The sequence below is a fragment of the Capsicum annuum genome, chromosome 4 (assembly GCF_002878395.1).
Source record: "Capsicum annuum cultivar UCD-10X-F1 chromosome 4, UCD10Xv1.1, whole genome shotgun sequence".
Lineage (NCBI taxonomy): Eukaryota > Viridiplantae > Streptophyta > Magnoliopsida > Solanales > Solanaceae > Capsicum > Capsicum annuum.
Genome location: NC_061114.1, coordinates 173,506,959 through 173,533,176, shown reverse-complemented (window position 1 = coordinate 173,533,176; position 26,218 = coordinate 173,506,959). Strand labels below are relative to the sequence as shown.

Below are 26,218 nucleotides of genomic sequence, written 5' to 3'. Positions count from 1 at the left end.
ATACAACTAATATATTTCAGAATTAGTCAAATCAAAACAGTCCCATATATAAGAAACCTAAGCCAATATTTGTCAAAATCTAAGAACATTTCTTGAAGAAATTCTATGTAGCCAAAATCACTATCGCCCCAACGCATATCACTTTAAATTTTCTTCATCGATTCCTCTTTTTTTCAAATGATTTGACTTTTTTCAATAAACCCCACATCACCCTCTTTGCTTGAGGAGGCATTTCATAATCATACCAATTAAAGTAATTGCATCTACCTCTCGCCTACAGGTTTAAAGAAAAAATTAAACTTAAAAATTGCATCCACTAATCGAAGTAATTGCATTTCGTCCAATGAAGCAGCAAAAGATGAATACCTTTGAAGTTTTGCAGCAAAAAAATCTCCGACCAGTGTTGAGTTGTGTCCACGAGGTCTTAATTTCAGCTTTCACCCCACATAAACATACTCCTTTTGGAATTGAAGAAGATGAAGACAATGAAAAAGATGAATTGGACATTACTACTAAAAACGAGTAAGAAGAAGAAATTAATAAGAGTAGGAGAGTTTAAGCGGAGCAAGAGAAAAGACCGAAAAGGAATTTAAGAGGAGGAGAATTTAGGAAACAAAAATGGTGGATATTAAGAATTGAGTATAAAAAGAGGAACAAAGTGGGAATTAGGTTTTTTTTAAAGAAATTGGGTATAAAAAGAGGATAAAAGATCCGTTGGGTGCCACATAAGCTGGTTCCATGATATTTCACGAGCCTCCCAAACGTGAGTACACGCAAACTGCCACGTTGGAGAATTGGACTCAATTGAAACTATTTTTAAAGGAATAAAGAATTCAATAAATATCTTTTTTAATTGAAGTGCCTATAAAAAAAAGTGAAATATTTTAGGGGCTATAATATTAAAGTTCACCAAAAGAATACTTGTCAAAAATACATGGCATGACCAAAGCTAGCTATAAAATTCGCGTAATTTGAATACAAGAGCTGGAAGTAGTAAAAGTGTCACCTAAGAGTTAAAAGTTAAAACAAAAAGTAATGGTTTCTACTACTACAAACACGAAACGATGACGTAGGGTACTTGGATCTTCCATCTCCCTCCTTGCGTTTTCAACACTCCCGTCACTGCTCTTCTCTGCTCAGTAGCAATCAACAATGGGAAGTATACACAGCAGCAAGAGCAGCAGACCATTCACTTCACACCACAGTAACACCATAACCCCATGCACTCGCACTCACCAGATCGGCGCTCTAGCTCTCATCATCGTCACTTTCTTCCTCACCAGAATCTTCGATCAGTCACTAAATTCCTCTTCCTTCTCAATCCCTACTACTACTACTTCTGGTGAATACAGATCGAAGAACGACGTCGTGCGGTTCTCTGATTCTGGTGGGGCCCTCTTTTGGCCGGAGCGCGGATATGGGACCCATCTTTCGTTGAAGATTTATGTGTATGATGAGAATGAGATTAATGGGTTGAAACACTTGTTGTTTGGCCGTGATGACATGATTTCTCCTGATTCTTGTGTTAAAGGCCAATGGGGTACTCAGGTAATTTCCCTATTTTCCTAGTATTATGATGAGAAGGAGATTTTCTTAGTTTTTGTTAATATAAATATATATTAGCTTGGATATTTTTCTGCTTATCAGATTGGATTTGGGAAATGTGTAAATTTTTGTAGTGGAAGTTATTCATTTTTAAGTTTAACTTCTCATATGGCGGCAAGATCATATCTTGAGCAGTTATACATCCAGGACCCATGACACAAATATACAAGTTCCATATAGATCAATTCTCAATACAATTTCTTTCAAATTCTTTTAAATTTCATGTTTGGATTCTTGAATGCCTGTTATGGTAGAGTATTCATGTTGAATGCCCATTATGGTAGAATATTCATGTGGGAATTTCTCACATTTTCCACGTGTGATAAATGTTCCTCCTTTTTTTCCAAGTAAAGCTCTTTGCATTGCTATGCCTATTATGCCGGGTTGGCCTTTCATAAGTGGAGGCTTTCAGTGGGATCATTTACTATGGTCGGAGGAGAAATTACCAAACATCTGGCATTCCCTCACGCTTGGTGCCAATGATGTCTATCTGGTGTTTCCTCGCATAACGGACTACTTTCCCATCGGCTCTCTGCCATTTTGATTTTTTTTTTTTTTTGGATAATCAAGTTTTTCAGCATAATGTAGTGGAAGTTATTCATTCTAAGTTTATAACTTATTTGGCTGCCATTTTGATTTTCAAGAATTTTGGTAAGGTCTTATTGCATAACTATTACTGCATATGTTAGGAGGATAGTGTGTTGAAGTTCAACTTAATTTAGGTGTCATTTTAGTTTTCACGAACTTGGGTAAATTTGTATTCATAGACCAGAGTCAGTAGCAGCTCCACCCATTGATTTTTGCAACACCTAACATATTAGTGAGAAAATGGCGAATCACCAAGAAATTTATAGTTTTATTTAATCATGTATTCCCTATCTTAGATTGAAGATGCTTTAGAGTAGTTATTATCATGGGGGCATGGTTAAAAACTAATTATTACATTGTGGATGTGGTTATCGAAAGCTAGCAGCAAATCTAGGTAGCTTGAAATAACTTTCAGTGAAATCAGGTCAATGAAAACAGTAGTGCTTTGGGTACAAGAGAATGATTGAGATGAGTTTTTCCTGCAGGGAGAACTGTACATAAGTTAGAACTTTGAGTGAAGAGCCTGTTTTTGCCCTCATATCTATGTTCAGTTATTACATTATCAAAAATATCAGAGTCCAATTGTTATAAAACAGTACTTTTTCCATATCTAACATTGATGGATTAATACTTAAAAGTCAAAGTGGTGTGAGGTTGTTAATTTGTAACTATCTCTTCTTCGAATTTTAAGTCTTTGTTGCACAGGAAGGGACATTAGAAAAGGAGAAACCGGAAAAGGATCTTAAGGGAACTATTGAAATTATGGAGATAATCGATTGAATGGGAAAAAACCCTTTGATTGAATTAATGAAGAAGAAGTTACAAGCTACGAAGTACTAGTATATATAGAGAACAGCTATGCAGTGGTCCTATATGGCAGCTGGCACTTAAATATCTAATTATCTATAACCATCTAACTAACAGGCTAACTACCAAATAGATAATTAATTAACTGACTAATTTAATCTAATCAACATCATTAACCAATTACAAGATTTCCTCTCAAGCTGGATGTACTGAAAAGATTCCAGACTCCAAGCTTGCCTAACGAAACTTAGTTGTGATCTTCCTAATGCTTTAGTAAGCAAGTCAGCTTGTTGATCTTTAATGTTGATGTAGAAGGTCTTGATCAGTCCTCTTTGTATCCTTTCTTGAATGAAATGACAATCAATCTCAATGTGTTTGGTACGTTCATGAAACACTGGATTTGCAGCTATTTGCAAGGCTGCCTTGCTATCATAGTGAATGGAAGCAGGTTCAATCAACTGCACTCCTAACTTTTTAAACAAGCTTGTCACCCAAACAACTTTAGCTGTTAACACAGTTAAACTCCTGTATTCTACCTCTCTGTCTCTGCTGAACTTCTAGACACAGTGTTTTGTTCTTTTGACTTCCAACCAATTAAAGAATCACCAAACTTAAGCAAGAAATCTGTAACAGACCTCCTTGTGCTTGGACAGGCTGCCCAATCTCTATCACAATACCCTGTCAAGTGAGGTTTGTGTTCTGAACTCATCGGCAATCCCTTTCCTGGTTCCATCTTGATATACTTAACCACTCTTAGAGCAGCATTCCAATGTGACATCTTTGGATTCTGCATAAACTGACTCAAAGATTGTACTGCATATGTGATATCTGGTCTAGTATTAGTAAGATAAAGTAGTTTTCCAACAAGTCTCTGGTATTTTGGAATGTCTTTATATGCGGGATCATTAGAATGATTGCCCTTGCCAACTTGATCATATTCCATACTGGTCAACTTCATGTTGCATTCTAAGGGTGTCAAAATTGGTTTTGCTGTTCCTAGCCCCACTTCAGCTATCAACTCAAGAGCATATTTTCTCTGGTTCGTCACTATGTCCTTATCAGATCTGAGAAATTCAATTCCCAAAAAATTCTTGAGTTCTCCCAAGTCTCTGATCTTGAAATGACTGTGTAAAACCTGCTTAGTCTCTGCTATCAATGCTGCATCATTTCCTATGATCAATAGATCATCAACATAAACCAATACCACAACTAAACCCAGTTCCTCTCCTCCTAGTAAACAAGGAGTAATCTAGATGACTCTGTGTATATCCTGAGGTGCAAAGTGCTTCTGTCAACTTAGCATTCCATTGTCTAGAAGTTTGTATAAGTCCATAAAGAGATTTAACAAGCTTGTAGACAAGATTGCTATGCTTCCCCTTACTACAAAACCCTTTAGGTAATTCCATGTAAACTTCTTCAAACAAATCACTTTGCAAGACGGCATTAAAGACATCCATTTGGCACATAACCCAATGCTCAGCCGCAGCTAAGGCTGGCTATATCTGACAATGATCATTTTCATTACTGGAAAAAAAGTTTCCTGGTAGTCAATCCCTTCACTTTGATTATATCCCTTTGCTACTAACCTGGCGTTGAACCTCTCAATATGACCATCAGATCTATACTTGATCTTGAAAACCCACTTGCAGCCAATTGCTGGCTTCCCTGGTGGTAATGCAACCAATTTCAATGTCTCATTTTCTTCTAAGGCTTGAATTTTTTGTTGCATAGCTTTTATCCATCTCTTATCCTTGACTGCTTCTTCATAATTTCGAGGCTCAACTTCTGTGGAAAACTGAGACAAATAGGCTTTATATTTAGAAGATATCCCATGGTATGAAACATAATTGCTTTGAGAATAGGGATGAGACTTTCACAGTGGAGCAACATAATCCTTCATCCAAATGGGAGGATGAGAAGTCCTAGTAGAATGTATGTAGCTTCTTGATTGACCAGCAGGTACAATATTAACCACATTTTCTTCAGGAATTACGGGCTGCAAATCTACATTACCAACATTTCCTTCAGCGAGAGCATTATCTTCAGGAATTGCAGGTTGCAAGTCCACAATATCACCATCTTCTTCTATAGGATCATGATTAATATGCAACTCATTTCCTTTTACCATTGTATGGACATCATTATTCACAAATACTGGACTTGATGCCTGAATCTCTTCAGAATGTGTTGCAGTATCTTCAATGGAAGATGAATTACCAGGAGGATTAGGTGAAAATAATTGTACATGGGCATAGTCACTGCTCTTGCTGTGAAATGGAAATACATGCTCCTGGGATACAACATCTCTGTTAACTATCAACTTTCTTTGATGTAAACTGTATAGAATGTAACCTTTCTGAGTAGTTGAGTATCCCATCAATACACATGCTTCAGCTCTAGGAGAGAACTTATCAGTTTTCATCACACCAGTTGCATAGCATAAACAACCTACAGTTCTCAGATGATCTAGGCTTACCTTATGTCCATGAAACTCCCTTTAAAACTGCAGTAATAATCTGCTTATCAAGTAGACAACAGCTAATACATACTCACCCCAGAATCTAATAGGGATTTTCCCTTGAAATTTCAAGGCTATAGCCACTTCAAGTATGTATCTGTGTTTTCTTTCAACCACTCCATTTTGTTGTCTAGTGTATGGGCAGCTACTCTCATGGATGATACCAAAAACTTGAATAATGTATCACATTCATTGTTAAAGAACTCTGTTACTTTATCAGATCTCATCCTCTTAACATGTTTATTGAATTGAGTTTGAACTAACATAAAGAATGATTTCAGCACAGAAAAAACTTCATTATTCATTTCAACAAGTACAACCAAGTCATCCTTGAATGGTCAGAAAGAATCTACATCTATTATGTGTGGGACTCTTATATGGTCCCTAGATATCCAAGTGAATCAAGTCAAAACTAGCTTCAGTTTTAGACATACTCAATTGAAAAGGTAACCTAGTTTGTTTTTGTGAGAATTAATGGAGAAAATATTATTGAAAAATTGTGTTAACATAATTACATCGAGACCCTATTTATAGACACTATAGTACAATCCTTTTCCAAGTAGGATTTGGTATATACTATTCATATTTCTAATCATATTCTAACACTCCTATGTACCTAGCTTGTTACAAATGTAATTAATACGAGTACCGGTGAGGGATTTGGTGAAGATATTTGCAAGTTGATCACTTGACTTCACAAATTTTGTAACAATATCTCCTGAGAGTATTTTTTCTCTGACAAAGTGACAATCAATCTCTATGTGTTTAGTCCTCTCATGAAACACTGGATTTGATGTGATATGAAGGGCTGCTTGACTATCACACACAAGTTCCATCTTACCCGTTTCTCCAAATTTTAATTCTTTCAGCAACTGTTTGATCCAAACTAGCTCATAAGTTGCTACAGCCATTGCTCGATATTCAGTTTCTGCACTAGATCGAGCAACCACACTCTGTTTCTTACTCTTCCAAGACATCAAATTACCTCCTACTAAAACACAATATCCGGAGGTAGTATCAGAGAGTGAGCCTGCCCAATCAGCATCTGTGTATCCAATGATATGCTCGTGACCCCGATCCTCAAAGAGTAGTCCTTTATCTGCAGGAAAGGATATGTCAGGTCTAGTCACGGTGAGATAATTCAACTTTCCGACCAACCGCCTATACCTTTCAGGATCACTGAGTGGCTTCCCCTGTCTTGGTAGAAGTTTGGCATTTGGATCCATAGGAGTGTCCTGAGCAATTGACATACAAGGCTACCAGACAAAGAGGCCAATGACGAATGGTAGCAATGGATAAGACAAGACAGAAAAATGCTATTTTAGCCATTGGAGAAAAAGTGTCACCATAATCAAGCCCAAATATTTGCGTGTATCCTTTGACAATAAGGCGAGCCTTAAGCCGATCAACTTGACCGTCTAGACTAACTTTGACTGCATAAACCCAACGGCAACCAACAGTAGATTTACCTGCAGGAAGGAAACATGCTCCCAAGTACCACTCGCATGTAAAGCAGACATCTCATCTATCATAGCCTACTTCCATCCCGAATGAGAAAGTGCTTCACCTATAGTCTTAGGGATGGAAATAGATGACAAAGATGATACAAAAGCATAATGGGGCGATGATAAATGATGATAACTCAAGAAAGTATAGTGTGGGTTAGCATTACGAGTGGAACGCATACCTTTTTGAAGTGCAACTGATTGGCTAGGAGAAGGCAAGTCCGCAGTAGGAGCAGCGTCCAACGCATGACATGAATCATCTAGGACTACTTGGTGGACGCGAACGATGATGATAAGTCATAAGTGGTGGCACTATAGTAGGAGACGTAAAAGTAACCGTTGATTCCTTAAAGGTTGGTTTGGGTATGTCTGGAGATATGGGTAAGACCAAGGATGGTGTGGGTAAGACTAGAGATACGGGTAAAATCTCAGAGATATCAAGATGATCAGAAGATATATAGTAAGGTCGAGATTCAAAAAAGGTGGCATCGGCGGACATAAAGTAGAAACGAAGATCTGGTGAATAACAACGATACCCTTTTTGAACTCGAGAGTAACCAAGGAAGACACACTTGAGAGCATGAGGGGCTAATTTATCTTTTTCAAGGGCTAAGCTATGAACAAAACATATGCTCCCAAAGACACGAGGGGGAATAGAGTAGAGATGTGACTGTGGAAACAATATAAAATGGGGAACCAGATTCTGAATGGAAGATGATGATATTCTATTAATTAGATAGCAGGATGTGAGGACTGCATCGCCCCAAAATTGCAGCGGAACACGAGATTCAATAAGAAGAGTGCGAGCAGTCTCAAGAAGATGCCTATTTTTTCTTTCTGCTATACCATTCTGCTGAGGGGTGTATGGACAAGATGTCTGGTGAACAATTCCTTGATGAGTCATAAACTCCTGAAACTGAGAGGATAAGTATTCTAAGGCATTATCACTATGAAAAGTACGAATAGAAACACCAAATTGAGTTTGTATTTCAGCACAAAAACTTTTGAATATAGAAAATATCTCAGAACGATCTTTCATTAAGAAAACCCAAGTACATCTTGAAAAATCATCAATGAAACTAACAAAATAAAGAAAACCTAAAGGTGAACTGGCTCTACTAGGACCCCAAACATCAGAATATACTAATGAGAAAATAGACTCTGAACGATTCTCAATACTACGTGAGAAAGTAGCACGGGTGTGTTTCCCAAGTTGACATGACTCACAATCTAATGTGGATAAACTAGACAAACTAGGCACCATCTTTTGTAGCTTGGATAGACTCTGATGTCCTAAACGTTTGTGAATTAGGTCTGGAGGATCTGTAACAGATCATGCTGTGAAGGAATTTGAAGAGGTGAGATGGTAAAGGCCTTGTGATTCATGTCCTGCGCCAATCGTTTGTCCCGTACTGCGGTCCTGCATTAGAAAAGAGTCATTAAAAAAGTTATGCTACAATTAAGGGCACGTGTCAAACGACTAACAGTTGCAAGATTAAAAGGACAACCAGGGACATAAAGAACAGAGTCTCGGGTGACAAAAGATAGGGGTTTGGCTTGTCTAATTCCTTTTGGTTTTGGTCGGATCCCATTGGCTAAAGTAATAGCAGGAAGAGATTGTGAATAAACAATATCAGAAAAAAGTGATTTGTTACTAGAAATATGATCAGAAGCACCTGAGTCCACAACCCATGATCCAAGAGTATTAGACTGTGAAACGCAAGCAAAAGGATTACCAGCAACAGAAGCATCAGGCTGGGCAACTAAGGCTACTTGTGGAGATGTCTGCTTACTTGCTCTATACCAAAGGAACTCATCATATTCTGTTTGGGCAATATGAGCATTATTGGATGGTCGATTAGGTTGTGGAGATGTTTGCTTAACCGAAGGAACTTATTATATTCCTTTACAGCAGCAGGATCATAACTGGGTGGTGGACCACGCAAACTATGACATATATCCTGAGTGTGTCCAACTTTATGACAATAACTACACTTCGATCGAGATTTTCTAGAACGACCTCCTCCTCGCCGATTTTTCATTGGCTGATATGTTCGTTTTTCCATGGTTTGAGATGCAAGAATAGAAGGGTCGACAGTTGGTGATGAAACTACTTTGTGATTGGGAGGCGCGGCAAGACGAAGCAGACGAGAGAATAACTCATCAATTGTAGGAACCGTAGGACTAGCTAAAATCTGATCACGTACAGCATCATGGTCAGTAGAAAGTCCAGCAAGTGTAAGAACTAAAAACATCTGTCTGTGCTCTTGTTGTTTTTCTACATCCGCAGTGACGGGCATCAATGTATCAAATTCTTCCATGACTGCTTGTACTTGTCCCAAGTAAGTAGACATATCGGATTCCTGTTTCTTCAAGTTGGTCATTCGAGTGCTATCACATCATAAAAATGAGATATGTCATTTGTGTATAAAGCACGAGCCTTTTTCCAAACTAAATAGCACGTCTGGAATGGACGAAACAAAGGCATCAACTTAGAATCAATAGATCGCCATAAGAGACTACATAATTGAGCGTCAACTTTCTCCCATTGCTCTTTAGCTTTCGCATTTTCTGCGCTCGACTTTCCCTTTTCATCTACCACACTAGCTTTGTTTGTTAAATGATCTTGGACACCTTGACCTTTGCATCACAACTCAACTGAGGGAGCCCGGGCTAAATTATTTGAACTTCTCATTAATGGTTCGGAAGTGATCATAGGACTTGAACTTCCAATATCGGTAGTTTTGGGGACAAAAACATCATACCCAAAAGACATTTTGGAAATTTTAACTTGAAAATACCAAGAAACAGAATCTGGAAGTCTGGAAATTTGAACTTTCAGTTTTTTTTTTAAGTCGCCAGAACCCTAATTCCGTCGGCCGGAATCTTCAAAAGTCACCGGAATCTGAAAAACAAATAAGTGGACGGATCGGAATAGAACGGCGACCCCAACAAAAAAGGAACCACTCAAAAAATTCAACCGGAGAAGTCTCATGCGCCGGCGCATGATTGATCTTGCCGGATTTCCGACAAGCGCGTGGGGCGCGTGGAGGGTTGTTTTCCGGTGGGTTGGGTTGGGTTTGTGTCGCCTGAGCTTTCCAAACCTCTTGGTGGTATTGTATTTTTCACACAACCCACAAAATAAAAGATGGCACAAATCAGTCACCGGAATTGACGACGGTGACTGAGTTTTCTTTTCTGAAGTTTCTCACCAGCTCTCTGATACCATGTGAGAATTAATGGAGAAAATATTATTGAAAAATTGTGTTAACATAATTACATCAAGACCCTATTTATAGACACTATAGTACAATCCTTTTCCAAGTAGGATTTGGTATATACTATTCATATTTCTAATCATATTCTAATAGTTTTGCTAGTGGACATACTGGACATTTATTACATATTGTAATATCACTATCATTCTTCAAGAGAGATAGTTGTCTAAGCACCTTGACTGAAGGGTGTCCCAACCTGTTATGCCACAACAATTTGCTTAACTCCGAGTGTTGTATCATGAACAGCTTCTCAGTTCTGCCTTTATCAAAAGGAATCTGATTAAGGTAATAGTACAATCCATCTACCTCTTTACCAATCCCCCTCACCTTCCCAGTAGAGAGATCCTGAAATACAAAAAACTCAGGGAAGAAGTTAACAGAACACTTCAGCTGTTTTTGTTAACTGTGAAACTGAAAGCAAGTCATACTTGAAACTAGGAACAATTAACACATCTTGTAACAAGCCACCATCTATTGTTTTACAACTCCCAGAGTGTATTACTGCAATCATTTCACCAGTAGGTAATTGCACTTGCCTTCCTACACAACTCTCTTTTCTAGACACAGAATTTGATCTATTAATTTTAGGAGTAATGTGGCATATGGCTCCTGAGTCAACTATCCAACTCTTTGCTTTATCTGTTCCTCTGTTTGATACAGAAAAAGCACTAAGAGACAGATGTACCTGCCATGTTTGCTACATTGTTCCAAACTGCTGAACTTGATCCTTCATCACCATCCATCATTTTCACAATGTTCTGATATTGACCAGGAGTAAAATTAGGCTGAGTTGCAATTACTGGGAGCACCTGATTCGTCCCTTTGTCCATTGGTGCAAAAGCATCAGCTGTATAATGATTTATATTCCTGTTGCAGTTTGCAAATTCATCATCTGAGTGCATTCCATTCCTGTTACCATAAACATTGTTAGCCACATCTGAGTGCATTGCATTCCTGTTTCCATAAGCATTGTTAGCCATATCTGAGTGCATTGCATTCCTGTTTTCCATAAGCATCGTTAGCTACAGTTTGCTGTCTCTTATGTTGCATCTGGTTATTCTGCATTTGGTTAAAAGCTTGTCCTGATTTCTTCTTAAACTTCCAGGATAACCAATCAATCTGAAACAGTCATCCATTACATGTCCTTGGAGCTTACAGTAATCACAGATTTGGTCCCAGTTTTTCTTCTTAAACTAAAACTTTTTCTGAAAACTTCCCTTTCCTACATATAAAGTAGTCCCAGTCGAATCTAAAATATCCCCTCCAGTTTGTGAATCTGCTGTCATACACTGACCTTCATCCGCCATTATCATGGCATATGCCCTCCCCCCACTAGGTCATGGATACATCATTAGAATTTAAATGTGTGCCTGTGCATACACCTCACTCAACCCCATCTAAAAGGAAAATAGCCTCAGACATGCTAAATGATCCACATAGGTTCTAGATTTATCACACAATTACATGAAGGAGGAGAAACAAGTGCACTGAATTCATCCCAGAGTAAATGCAATTTAGAGAAATATGCAGAAACACTCAAATTACCTGATGAATAGTGCAAATCTCTATGCAATTGATAACTTCTAGATCCATCAACCTTGTCGAACCTCTCCTTCAGATTGGCCCACACTGCAGCTGCATCCGTTGCTTAAACTATACCACTTAGTAGCTCCTTCAATACATATTCATGATCCATGCAAGCACAAATGCATTGCATTTTCCCACTGTGCTCCCAGTTCTCCTTGATAATCACTTCTCTTGCATGTCCCTAGCACAAACCGCAGCTTACTCTTAGCTTGAAGATTAATCAACATGGATCTACTGCATAGAGAATAGTTTTCCATCCCTGTAAGATGCACGGTGATGAGAACACTGCCCGGATTATCCGAAGGATGTAGATACAGTGGATGATTGCGCCTTTGATCAATTCCTTCAAGAGTTTCAGCTGCAACTGTCTCTGTTTCCGTGGCAGTGCCTGGTGCACTCACCATTTCTTCAAATTTCTCAGAAGATTATCAGCAATTTGCGGAATGCGTTGTTAAATTTATTTGTTGAATCGTCCTTTGATTCACAGCTCTGATACCATATTGAAATTATGGAGATAATCGATTGAATGGGAAAAATCCTTTGATTGAATTAATGTAACTTCTGAATTAATGAAAAAGAAGTTACAAGCTAAGAGTACTAGTATGCTATGTTGCTCGGACTCTTAAAAAATGTCGATGGGTGTGTGTCGAATATTCCAAAAATAATGTCTTTTTGAAGGATCCGACACGGTTGCGGCAACATTTTTGGAGAGTCCGAGCAACTTTGCTAGTATATATAGAGAACAGCTATGCAGTGGTCCTATTTGACAACTGGCACTAAAACCAATCCTTGCCTTCTTGCACTGTCATTTCACACATCGAATGTGGCCACTCTTCTTCAATATTAAAACCAATCCTTGCCTTCTTGAAGAGTTAGTTGTACAGTAAAAAAACCTCACCGAGGCAAGTATCAGTATTTGGCATTCCATCCCAGCAGCTAGTTGGTGAACTCTTTGGAGGAAAGAAGCCATACAGTTTTTGAAGACAAATTTGAAAATTTCATTAGCCCTAAGCATAAATGTATAATTTCGCCACACTTTTGGTGCAAGTAGGCATTGTAAATGATGTCGAAGCCATTCTTCATTTCCTCAGCAGTTTACAGTATGTGTGACTGTAAATCCTCTTCTTAGCCTCCAAACCAGCACTTTCTTACTAAATGGAAACTCGGTGCACTAAGCATCCTGCATTCACGCGGGGTCGGGGAATAGGCCGCACCCCTAAGAGTGTGTGATGTAGGCAGCCTAACCAAATGCAAGCATGGTGACCGACTCCACATCTCGAACCCGTGACCTATAGGTTACACAGAGACAACTTACTGTTGCTCCAAGGCTCACATTCACCAACACTTTCGTATTGATGGGGTAAATTGTTCTTTACAGTTTACACATCAAAAGAAGTTATCTATCTTTATTTGGAAATCAATAAAGAGGTTTTGATATTTTCTTCCTTTTTTTCCCTTCATTTCCTTAACTTCCAAAGTTCCAGTTACAAAGATGACTCATTGTGTCAATAAATTTCTCTGTCCATGCAAGGTATCACTGAGAATTCACTCTCCATTCTCACTTTGAACTATGGACAAAATCTAAGTATTTCATTTTGGCTCCTTTTTTCTTGAGGGCAACATTAGTAAAAACCTGCAAGAATTACATTGTTACCTCCCCAATAATAACATGAAATTTTCGTTATTAGGTTTCTTTATATAGTTTTAAGTTTAACTCTCTAATGCTTCTCTATCTTGTTTTTCTGATGTGCCTGTAGGTTAAGATACATAGGATGCTTTTGCAGTCAAGGTTCAGGACCAGAAAGAAAGAAGAGGCCGATCTTTTCTTTGTGCCTGCTTATCCTAAATGTGTTCGGATGATGGGCGGCCTGAATGACAAAGAGATTAATCAGATCTATGTGAAGGTAGTAAATATCAGGAACCTTAAAATTACATTGTGCTGTCAAAACTCTTTCGAAGTTCTATTTATTGCCACAGTTGAATAATAGTGATATTTTTCTTTTCTTTAGAGCTTCAACTGAAATGTCACTGTATCCATTTCCTCTCATATACGTTTTCCTTTATGTATGATCTTCTTTCTATCAAAACCCTTTGGTTGCAGGTGTTAAGTCAAATGCCATATTTCAGGTTATCTGGTGGCCGCAACCACATATTTGTCTTCCCAAGGTATAAGTATCATATGGAGATCTTTAAATTCATGGATAAGGGATAGGAATCCAATTATGAGATGCTTCGCAGATTAAATAGATGACTCAATGACGTATGGAATTTGTAAAAGCTGGTACATGAATACGACAGGTATCAAAACTAGGTTCTGCATGGGCTTGGATGTAGATATAAATCCATGACCTCAAAGTTGCAATCTGATAAAAATATCGCCTAATGGTAGTTGTGCTGCATTTATCAAAACTGCCAGTTGAGTAAGGCAGGAACAGGCACGTTATGAACTGAGACATAGATGTGAAGCCACAACTTCAATGATGCAGTCAGATAAAATATTGATCATGCATTTTCACCTGTGCTAAATGCTGTTGCAAAATAGACATGCAGCTAAATTTCTCTCAGTTGCATTTTCAATTGAAAAAAAGATCACTTTTTCTTACTGGTGTTACTTTTGCTGAACTGCAGTGGTGCTGGAGCTCATTTATTTAAATCTTGGGCAACATACTTGAATCGATCTATAATTCTTACTCCTGAGGTAAGGGTTTACAAGCTGTCAGTCTATAATCCTTACCCTTCATGTGCAGTCATAGAAAATGTTTCATGGGTTGCTGCACTGTCATTCACTATGCAGTGATCTGCTTTTTCTTTTTTCTTCTCTCTCATGGAACCTCAAGTCGCTCACAATGTCTGTATGTTGTTTCCATGGTAAGTTTATTGTGACAATTCTATGTATCATGCACGGAGAAAGATAATAAATTATAATCTCTCTGTCCAGAAACATAAGACTATTAGCGGTTTCCTACCAATTGTAATGAGTTTATTCATGTTATTTTTTATGTTTGTTGTCTTAACACACTTGTACCTAGTCATGCCTGTTATCTTCAATAAGTTAATTCTTATTCAGTCTTCCATGTTGAGGAATATCATTGCATGTAATGCAGGGGGATCGAACAGATAAAAGAGACACTAGTGCCTTTAATACATGGAAAGATATTATCATACCTGGAAACATTGATGATGGGATGACTACTCATGGCTCTAGGATAGTTGAGCCTTTGCCTTTGTCAGAGAGGAAACACTTAGCAAACTATTTAGGGAGAACACAAGGAAAGGTGGGCCGCCTTCGGTTGATAGACCTCTCGAAGCAATTCCCAGATAAGGTAAGCTTCTCCTTGTCTCCATTGCTTTCCCTCTTTCCCATCTTGGTCGAGAATAATGACTTCACTGACAAAAAGGCTTTGTTCAATTGATTAGGAATATCCAGATATTTTTGAGTGTATATTACAGTAATCCCTGTTTGCACTATTGATTTTTTTGCACATATCTAAGTTTGATACTTCAATTCATACCCATGGTTTTTTTTCTTGGGAAGCAATTTTCTTGTGATTGTTTGACTCAAAAGCCTAGTATAGGAATCATCATTTTACTCTGTGTTTAGTCCTCTTTAAGTTCCTTCCAGTTTTGGTCCCCGCTAAAAAAACATCTCAATACTATATCTTTCAGTTGAAATGGGTTGTAGAATTAATATATGGTGAAGATCTCAAAAGCAATTTTCTCCAATGGAAAAATTCCCTCTACCTCCCAAAAGATATAATAGTTCAAAGAGATCCGAACCCTCCTATGTTTCTCAAATCTGTTTCGAATTCTATCTTCCACTGCTACTTCCTTGCTGCCGATGGGAGGCTAGTGATAATGACCTTTGTCCTATTTGTTGATAACATAAGAAGTATCTAAGCTGTCAAGCAGTATTCCATCGATTCTTTACCAGGTACATGGATTTCTCAGTTTATCTACTTGAGTGAGAATCCTTTAGTTTTCCAAAACCGCTAATTGTATTTGCTTCCAATTGAGTCCCATATAGTCTTTTTGTCCAAAAGATGGTCTTTTTGATTCTATCAACAGTTGGAATGTCCAGAATTGAAATTCAGTGGTCCTAACAAGCTAGGAAGGAAGGAATATTTTGAGCATCTCCGCAATGCTAAGTTCTGCCTAGCTCCACGTGGTGAATCATCATGGACGCTTCGCTTTTATGAGTCCTTCTTTGTGGTTAGTCTCTCATATCTTGTGTGCATGACTAAAGTTTGTCAAATTCCACTTTCCTAAGCTTCTTTATGCCATTGTTGTGTTAAACAGGAGTGCGTTCCAGTAATCTTATCGGATCAAGTAGAATTACCATTTCAGAATGTGATCGACTACACCCTGATATCAATCAAATGGCCATCCACTCATATAGGAACTGAACTATTGGACTACCTAGAATCAATACCTGGTCAGCACGCCGCCTTTTATTGCCTAGCATCTTGCGTTAAAATTAGTAGCCAATGGATTTATGATGCAACTTTCTTTCATTCTCAGATAAAGACATCGAAGAAATGATAGCTTGGGGTCGAAAGATCAGGTGCTTGTTCGCTTATACTCCCGGGTCTGATTCCTGCACTGCATTTAATGCACTTATGTGGGAACTTCAGAGAAAAGTTAGGCAATTCCACCAATCATCAGAAACTTTCTGGCTCCATAATAGAACTATAGTCGACAGGAATTTGGTGGAATTCAGCAAGTGGATACCACCCTTGCATTTGCCTTGAATATGTTTTATACAACTTGTAGATCAATTGTGCTTTTGTTATAGTTGCACTTGTAATTGATCCAGAGCTATAAAGAAAATCTCACTAATTATTCTTAATTCTTTTTTCACGCTGATAAACAAGTTTGCACTTTCTTTTATTTTTTCTTTTATCATTATTATTATTATTATTATTTTATTTTATTTCCTTGTTTTTTGTTCTTCAAAATTGTATGATGTATTAGGTAATCACAGGGATTGTGGGTTCCTTGGACTATTCTGAAGACTGAAGTTAAGCTGCCCTGCTCAGTATTACCCTGGCTTTAACTGTATTTTCAGATTCATTTGTGGTGTGAATTTAGTTAAACTATTTTTGAAACAAGTTGTTCTTGTAAATATATTTATCTGTTCATGCTTTTGGCAACTGCAAGATATTGGATCATCGATTCTGTCGTCAGTTGTGTTGAAGGAACGAGTTATATCTCATTTCTAATGCTTCTTATTTTTGAATTTCATACATATAATTTATTCGATTCGGTATAATTTCTGTTACTTTCATAACTACAGTTTTCTTAAAATACGAGCCCATTTGGGATTGCGGTTAGAAAGTTATTTATTTGAAAAACATTTTTACAAAGTAGTTTTTCAGAAAAGTGTTTTTTTTTTAAAAAAATAATTTGCGTATGATAAATTCATTTGAAAAATATTTTTGATAAATAAATTTTGTTTGGATACACTTTTTCAAGAAATGTTTTTGAGAGACAAATGATCAAAAAGGACATGTGTCACTAAACTTTTACTATTAAAATTATTTTATTGAGAAAATTATTTTAAATAACTATTATAATATTTTTAATAATTTATTTAAAATTAAATATTCGAAAAAAATTTACAAGTCTCTTCAAAATATGATTTGATCTTGCAACATGATTCATTTTTCATTTATTATAACTAGTATGCGTGCCCCCACGATGCGCGATAAATATTAAAGGAAACCAATTATTTACAATCTTAATTTGACTTGTTGGAGTATATTAGATCATATTATGTTAATAAAATTTGCACAATTATCTAATTTTTCAATCTTGTAATCAATAACAAATTTTTTATTAAATTGAATAAAAAAAAATCAATTAATTGTCGAATAATATTTCTTCTTATTTTTCTTTATTGCATTATATCATCTATTTTTTCATTAATTTACTACCTTTACTATATTATTCAATTATATACAAATTATTTAATTAACTAAAACTTTAAAAATTAATTCAAATATAAATATCCTCACTTTATTACTATCTATCTTTTTGTGTACATCTTTTTCTACTCTAATATTTTAGTTAGTTTTTATTTATTTATTATTCTACATTGTATATAATAAAATAATATCAATCCAAAACTAGAACAACAACAACAATAACAACAAAAATAAAAGCAACAGCAACAACAGCAATACAACAACAACAGCAACAACAATAACAACAACAACAACAGCAACAACAGTAACAACAAGTCAATAACAGCAACAACAACAATAATAGGCAATGTATTTATAAATTGTGAATGTGCATTTGTACGTGAAAAATAATTTAATAAATATTAATAAAACTATGTAAAATGTCGTATTTGAATTAATAAATTTATAAAAATTATACTAAAAATAATAAAATACTTTGTACATTTTTAAATCATAAAAGTAGCTTGTTGAAAATTATTTGATACCAAAATAATACGTAAAAATATTAATATAACTTCAACGTACAGTATATTGTTACTTCGTATATTATTCAATTATATATGAATTATTTAACTAACTAAAACTTTCAAAATTAATTCAAATATAAATATCCTCACTTTATTACTATCTCTTTTTGTGTACATCTTATTCTACTCTAATATTTTAGTTAGTTTTTATTCATTTACTATTCTACATTGTATATACTATAATAATGTCAAATTCAAACTAATTTGTTATTATTATTTTATCTAAACTATTAACAACGAATTACTTTAATAATTTTTTATAAATACTTTTCAAGATATTGTCCTCCTTATACATTATTTCCTACTATGATATCTTAATTTATTTTTTCTCATTTAATATTTTGTCTATAATTCAAATGATCTCATAATATTATAAATTGAATTTGAATTAGTTTAAATATATAACTCTTTGATTATATTCTTATAAAACCTATTGGTATTAGTAGCATATTTTTTTAGTTACGATGTGAAATTGAAATTAAAGTGCATCAGACATCGTGTATAGCGATAACTTTAGTGCATCAGACTGTCTGTTTTTTTTAATATTTTTTTAGGATAGAGAAAGGGGTGAGGGGCGGGGATGGGGATTTTACGGTGTGAAATTGAAATTAAAATTTAGCTACTTGAACTTTCAAAATTAAGACATTTTTTATCTTTTCCTTAAAATCAATAAATAAATTTGTCTATGAAGTTCATGTTTCTCTTTAATGTGTAGTTATAAAAATGAAACTTCTTTAATGAGAACCAATTTGTGATTATACATGGTTGAATACCAACTAAGATTTTTTTTTTTCTATCCAAACATGTGTTTAAACTAAATAGATGGTTCCTTTTGTCATTTATCTATTATTTTCATAATTAATATATTTAGTTTAAATATTTATCTATTAAATTAAATATATTTGATTTTTATGTGAATGTTTACCTTGTCGCTTGACTTAATATATTTTCTATTCAATATTTTTTCTTATCGTTGCTGAAATTTAATTTTGAATTTTCGTGATTCAGCATTTTTTTAAAATAAAATTGAAATAATATTATTAGTTATGCTATCTAGAATAAAAACGATAATATTATTAGTTGAATATTAATATTATAATAATATCATGCCCACATTTACAAATGACTTTCAACTAAATCAAAAATACTTATTTCAATTCATTTTATAACTTCACCTATGGGTTTAATTTTTTTATCTTCTAATAAAAAAAATATTTTTATTAAATGAGAACAGGACAATTTTAAAATTTAACTTTTAAAGATTTAGATATGCGTACATACACTAATAAAATATAGTAGTCACAAAGCCAACGAACATATTCAGTCTATCGCTAAATCATCATTCACCGACAAATAGAATTCGGGAAGAAAATCGAGAACAGTGGCATTGCATGTGAGCTTTACTGATGAATATCAATGTCGACAACTTCATAAAAATTACCACCCTCATTTCTTCATAGCTGTCACAAACGTCTCTCCATTCAAAGTTCGCCAATTTTTAGTTATAGACCAACTGTCCCTAATCCAAGAGATATATTATATTGTTTCCATCACTTCTCACCTTCGTCTGCCGCTACCCATCGTCTTCAATGATCAGAACACAGTGAAAGATTCATTTGATTATTTGAATGGATTTCTTCAGCTTATTTCAATCTCATTGATGCTTATCAATTGAGATAGAAGAATAAAATTACATGAAATTTGCAAGAAAATTAACAATTACCCTGATAAGAAAAAAATCATAAAGAATATGTACAAAAATGAAGTAGATAAAGTGAAATTAATGATACTTTAAAATACACTATAAGATGATATTACATATAGAAAATAATAAATGTAATGACCTTTTCAACATTAAGAAAAGTATCAATTGAGAAGAAATGCTAATAAAATAATAATGACATTGTTCGAATGAAAAATTTCAAATGTGAAAGAAAAAAGGCACACCATTAATTCATTGGGAAAATTGTGATTTTAGTCGTGCAAAAAATTTCTACTATGTTGTGCCTGGAATATAAACACAGAACATTATTAATTTTTTTAGAAAACCATGCTTAAATTGATTGGGAATTATATTCTTCAAATTTTAACTATTAGTATTAATTAGTTTTTGATAAAGAAAATTCTATCATTTACCTCAATTTTAGAAATCCTACTACAAATACAAAATTTAAAACATAATTGTTCCACCGTAACCCCATTTTACTAAGAAAAGAAAACTCATTCCTATTTGTTAATGACTCTAAATGAATTTTTTGTCTTCATATTATTAATCTTCTCCGTTATTGAATCTAGCTTTAGTACCGATCCAAATCCCTTCATCCATTTTCAAAATCTTCCAAAATTAAAATGCAATTCACAATAATGGTATGAATAATAGTCAAAATCATTCATTAATAAGCATCCAAATCTACTACTCTCAAATTTATCTACTAATTTTGTGTTCGAAGGATTTTGAATCTAATTGGGTTGTTGTTTGAAAAATATTTAAATAAGTCACATTTATAATCATTTTTTTTTAAAAAAATTTAAAATGTGTGCATCAATAAACAAATCTCATCATTTTAACAAATTTTCACCCAAAATGTATGAAAAATTGGAGTGACCCAAACATAAATCATATCAACTTCTTAGAATTCAGAATTTAGAATGTTTATTATAATGATCGTATCTTAATAATGTCATATTTTCTTTTATGATACTGCCGTTTGACTTAATTGAAAAACAGACTTCTCAAATATATATATATATATATATATATATATATATATATATATATATATATATATATCGTTATTCGAAAACTTCATTACCTGTAAACCTGACTAACATAAAGAAAATATTGAACTTATCTTTAATAGAAATTCAATCACCAATTAAAAATAGCAATAATTCTTTTTAGAAGTTAATATGATAATTTTCAGACTATGCCCATGAACATGAAGCAAAGTTCCTCTAAGAGAAATAACTATGCGGCAAGGCAAATACTCTTCCTCCTAATATAGGATCTCTGCGCAAATATAATAATATAAGCATTGTTTTTTTAAAGTCAAAGACATAAGCATTATCTTTTCATAATAAACACTGCATAATATCTTTTTTTAGTGGGTGTGGTGTCATACTGCAAATGTATTTAAGAATGTTGATGCGTCAATGGAACAATTTAGTTTAGAAAAAATTGAATGTCTCAAATAAATCTTTTCTAAGTAAGAATTAACAAAGAACAAATTTTGTTATAATGGACAGTTTAGTGACCCAGATAATTATTTAACTTTACAGAAAAATATAAGAAGATATAAACAACACTAAACTCTCTCCACAATATTACGACACTAATTGAAGACTCTCAGCATAAAAATTCTCAAGTATTATTGCTAGCTATGATGCATGGGTTCACAAAACTTCTAATGATTGCATGAATTTAATCTCCCTGTAAATAATAACACACCAATATTAATATTAGGAAATAATAATACATTTAACATTTTAAAGTAGAAAATTCAAGATAATTCATTAAGACATAATACAAATTAATACAATAATTTTGAAAAGTACAATAAAACATCATTTTCTTGAAAATTATATTTGTTTTGAGAAATAAATTTCAATGACTGCGTATCTGAGAATTTGTTTTTGATTGTTAATAATATTAGTATTCATACCCGCGCGATGCGCAGTGAACTAATCATAAAATTTTATTGATTGTATATATCAAATACATAAATCAACTTATTTTAGATTAGTTTTTGAACACAAATATTCACTTAAGTTTGATTAAAAAATGCCTTATTATAAATTTTTTTATTAATTTGATTTTCTTAGATTATTTTTTTTTATTTCATATTACTGTGATACTTTTGATAAGGTTATGGGATTTTTTTTGAATATTAATTTTTTGAAATGCTTGAACAATTACAGTGATAGAAGAGGTGTAATCATCATTTAAATTATCCGATTATTGCGTAGCATGTTTTAAAATTAAGCATATTAAATTTTAAATCCACCCTTATAATTTTTTAGATGTTCTAATTTTCTTATGGGGTGTTTTGTTTTCCATATATGTGTGAGTATGTTATGTAAATATATAACACATATCAAACAACATATCTACTTATACAAATTATTGTTGATTTGTTTTGTACGTATAACATGATTATGGATGAGATTGAATATACTTGACAAAAATTAATTTTAAAATTTTTATCATGAAAAAGCTTACGGATTGATCCTTCAATTTTTTTAAAGTTATCTAAGAATTCAATTTAAATGTTGTGGAATACAAAAAATGGACTATACTAAGCCAAAAAATAAAAGCATTCAACCACTGGTTAGCAAGGTCTTCCTTTCTCAGACTCAATAAAATTGTAGTAGATTATTTTTAATTTTTACAAAAATAATGTTAAAATAGCAATAACAAATTTTGCAGTCATCAATTTTGATACCTCAGTATTCGATTGGATCACACTACTCCTAACAAATAAAGAAAATATACTGTATTAATAATTTTCGTGTCGGTTGCCAAGGAGTCCAATTTACTTGGCTCCCTCGATTGCATTTGGAGTTTGTAAGTTTGTAAGTACGTCAATTCTTAATTAAAAATAAAATAAAAGAATATTGTAGACATATCATTTGAATAAAAATCATACAATGATTTGGGCACTAAAATATCAACGGTAGGTTGTATCATATCTTAGTAAAATGAAGTTATTTTGTAAAATTTTAAAAATTTATAAGATAAAGAGAAAAAAGATTTATAAATATTTATTGTGTAGTTTTTACCCTCTTTCTTTTCATAGCTTCATGAATTTCTGCAATGAAACTCTAAAATATTAACATTATACAATTATAAGTTCAACACAAATTCTAAAAATAATTCAATTTTTAATAGAGAAATGTCAATAAAAACAACTATTGCTAATTAAAATACAATATGAACATACTCCTATGAAAAAATAGTACCATTAAATACTTTATATGAGTAAATATAGATGAGCATTTCATTTAATTTAAACAATAATAACGGTACACTCTTAATTTTTGTCTAGACTTACATTGTATTATCTTGAGTAGCATGACATTTGATTTTCTCAATCTGACAGCTTATCAATTGATTTCCTCTTTGCTTATCTAAAAATTATTACAAAATAAATATGCATTTATATTTAAGTGTCAAAACATGCTTCTCATATCGTGAAACTCAAAAAAATGCATATACTAACATCTTATACTGTTATACAATATAATAGATTAAGAAATTTACGCTTTATTTCAAATAAACTTCAATTTAAAATCATATCAATTTATTAGGAGTTCGTTCAATTTTTATATGAAAATACTAAAAAAAATCAACATATATCCCAAGAAAATAAAAATCTTATATCATATTAGTCTTTATCTGACAATTATTTAAATTTTTGTTTACCTATTAATTGCAATCATTTATTACAATATTTCGCATGACATTCTACATCTATGTCCAATAATGTTAAAATAATACAAAACACTTAAATTGATTCATCAAAACACACACAAAAAGATATTTTCAGTAGTAAGTACATAAAAGAAAATAGAGATGATAAACTCTAATAAACACTCTTTTCAAATTAACATTTTCATATATTGAGGATCCCATCAAGACAAAGCTGCAAGCCTATAGAACAATATTACATGTACATTAAAACTGTAGGAAAAATAAAACCAACATGATAAATACTTAATAGGTTTATATTTATTAATAATATAATCAACTACTATATACCCTTACTCATTTGAACTACAAATTTTTGTGTAGACTAATCTTTTTTTATGAGAACAAAGATATAACTGTACTTCAAATAAGTAATCAACATTTATATTTATCAAAGAAAACAAAACAAAACAGTTAACAATCCAATCCAATCCAATAATATATTTACTTCCCAATCGTTTAAATTTTTGATAGGAGATTTAATTGCTAAAACAAAGAAACTAAAACTTAGTTAACCACTGCACTTCAAATAAGTAACCAACATTTAGATTTACCAAAGAAAAGAAAAGAAAACAGTTAACAATTCAATTCAATAATATATTTACTTCACGGCCGTTTAAATTTTTGACAGGAGATTTAATTGTCCAAACAAAGAAAACTAAAACTTAGTCATAATGATCAACCTAAAGCAAAAAATGATATAACACTACCTAACTTAGCGTGGGTCAAGGCTTTCCTTTCCTGAATCAACCATATCAAATCATCTTTTGAATGAAAATCTTTGGGTAATCACCAATAGTTTTTTACATCTAATTTGAAATCACTATTTCTGAAAATTAATTCACTGTATATTTGAAAGTTGGAGCAACTACATCTATGATAGCAATGCTAGTTATTCATTTATTTTTTCTGAAGATTAACGACACACAATATATGAAGCATAAATACTCATTGTTCGTGAAAATACTTAAAACGAAGAAGAAAATTGAATTGCTATACTTGAGAGCAGGGACAAATAATCTATGCACATTATAGAATAACATTTAGAAAAGGTATGTTGGAATTTGTAAACTCCTATAATATAATTATCAAAAAATAAAAAAGTTATAACCATATCTAAAATTAAAACTGCAGGTTTTATAATTATAAAAAAATGGGGAAGTTGTAACCATCTCAAAACTTTAATTTTTAATATTCTAATTTTAAATATTTATTTTTAAAATTAATTAAATTTTCTAAACTTAAATTTTTTAAATAATTCTGTAATTTTTTAAAAGAAAGTAGTGTCATGACTCCGTCACTTAATGAAGAGATATTTTCCTCTCCTTTCAGCATATACAATTATAGACATAAAATATATAAATTAATTCAAATTTAAAATTCAGAATAAGTTGCTTTATAGTTGTTTCTTGAATGAATTCTGAAACATAGTAAATTATATCTTAAAAAATTAAATCTACTTTGTTTGTAGGTTACTAAACTATCAGTGAGAAGAGAAAATTGGGAAGCACTGCCACTTACTTAAATATATGTACAGTTTATATGTAGTTGGTGTGCAAGTTAATTATTTTTTATTATTTATTTTTTCTGAAAATGAGAATGTAATTTTTTTCTTTTACATTATTTTGTTAGCTGAATTTTTGTGGTGTTGACCCGTGCTATTTTTGCCTCTGTTATTATATATGAATAGATTTTTTTTTCTAAAAATGAGAATGTGATTTTTTTTCTTTTGCATTATTTTGTTAGCTGAATTTTTGTGGTGTTAACATGTGATATTTTTGCCTCTGTTATTATATATAGAAGATAAACAGATAGCTAAAGTGTAAGCAGTATGAAATATGAAAAGCAAAACAGTTCTTTTTGAGAGAATTTTTTTTTCAAAGGAAATATAAAAAGCCTAATGCCTAGGAACATGTAGAAGTGGAAATCAGACGTGAGAAGTTAACTCCATGTTGGAAAAATTTTATTTTTAATTTTTTTTTTTATTTATTAAGGATGAAACTAATAGGATTGAAATAAGAATGATGTGGAATTGCCTAGCTGTCACTTGGTAATATTAGAACATGAATTCTTCATCTTCTTTTTTTAATAAACAACAACAACAACAACAAGCAGCAACATCAGCAACAGCAGGAGGAGCAGCAGCAACAACAACAACAACAATAATAATAACAATGAAAAAACTAACAAATTATATTAAATAATTTTTTATAACTTTATTCTAAATTTAGAATTATAACTTTTTATTTAAATAAATTTTAAAAACTATAACAACATATATAGAAACACCGGGAGGCAACATATTTTTTAAAATATTATTTTATTTTCCTTTTTTATTTGTATAATTAACTATTTGAAGTTTGAGATCTTTTA

The 26,218-nt window shown here is 33.0% G+C and overlaps 1 protein-coding gene across 3 annotated transcripts; it reads left to right on the top strand.

Moving 5' to 3' along the window:
• The first annotated feature begins 939 nt into the window (after positions 1-939).
• LOC107867705 (probable glucuronoxylan glucuronosyltransferase F8H) lies at positions 940-17,107 on the top strand. 3 transcript variants are annotated; one of them, XM_016714071.2, is made up of 9 exons: positions 982-1,548; positions 13,646-13,792; positions 13,990-14,054; positions 14,517-14,586; positions 14,993-15,211; positions 15,954-16,097; positions 16,185-16,320; positions 16,407-16,449; positions 16,870-17,107. In XM_016714071.2, exons 1-9 carry the CDS (start codon positions 1,153-1,155, stop codon positions 16,895-16,897), a joined length of 1,248 nt encoding a protein of 415 aa, XP_016569557.2. In that variant the 5' UTR covers positions 982-1,152; the 3' UTR covers positions 16,898-17,107. The 3 variants fall into 3 exon arrangements, with proteins under 3 accessions (XP_016569556.2, XP_016569557.2, XP_016569558.2); XM_016714072.2 differs by having other exon boundaries at positions 983-1,548; positions 16,860-17,107; XM_016714070.2 differs by lacking the exon at positions 16,870-17,107 and having other exon boundaries at positions 940-1,548; positions 16,407-16,755.
• Positions 17,108-26,218: the final 9,111 nt, after the last annotated feature.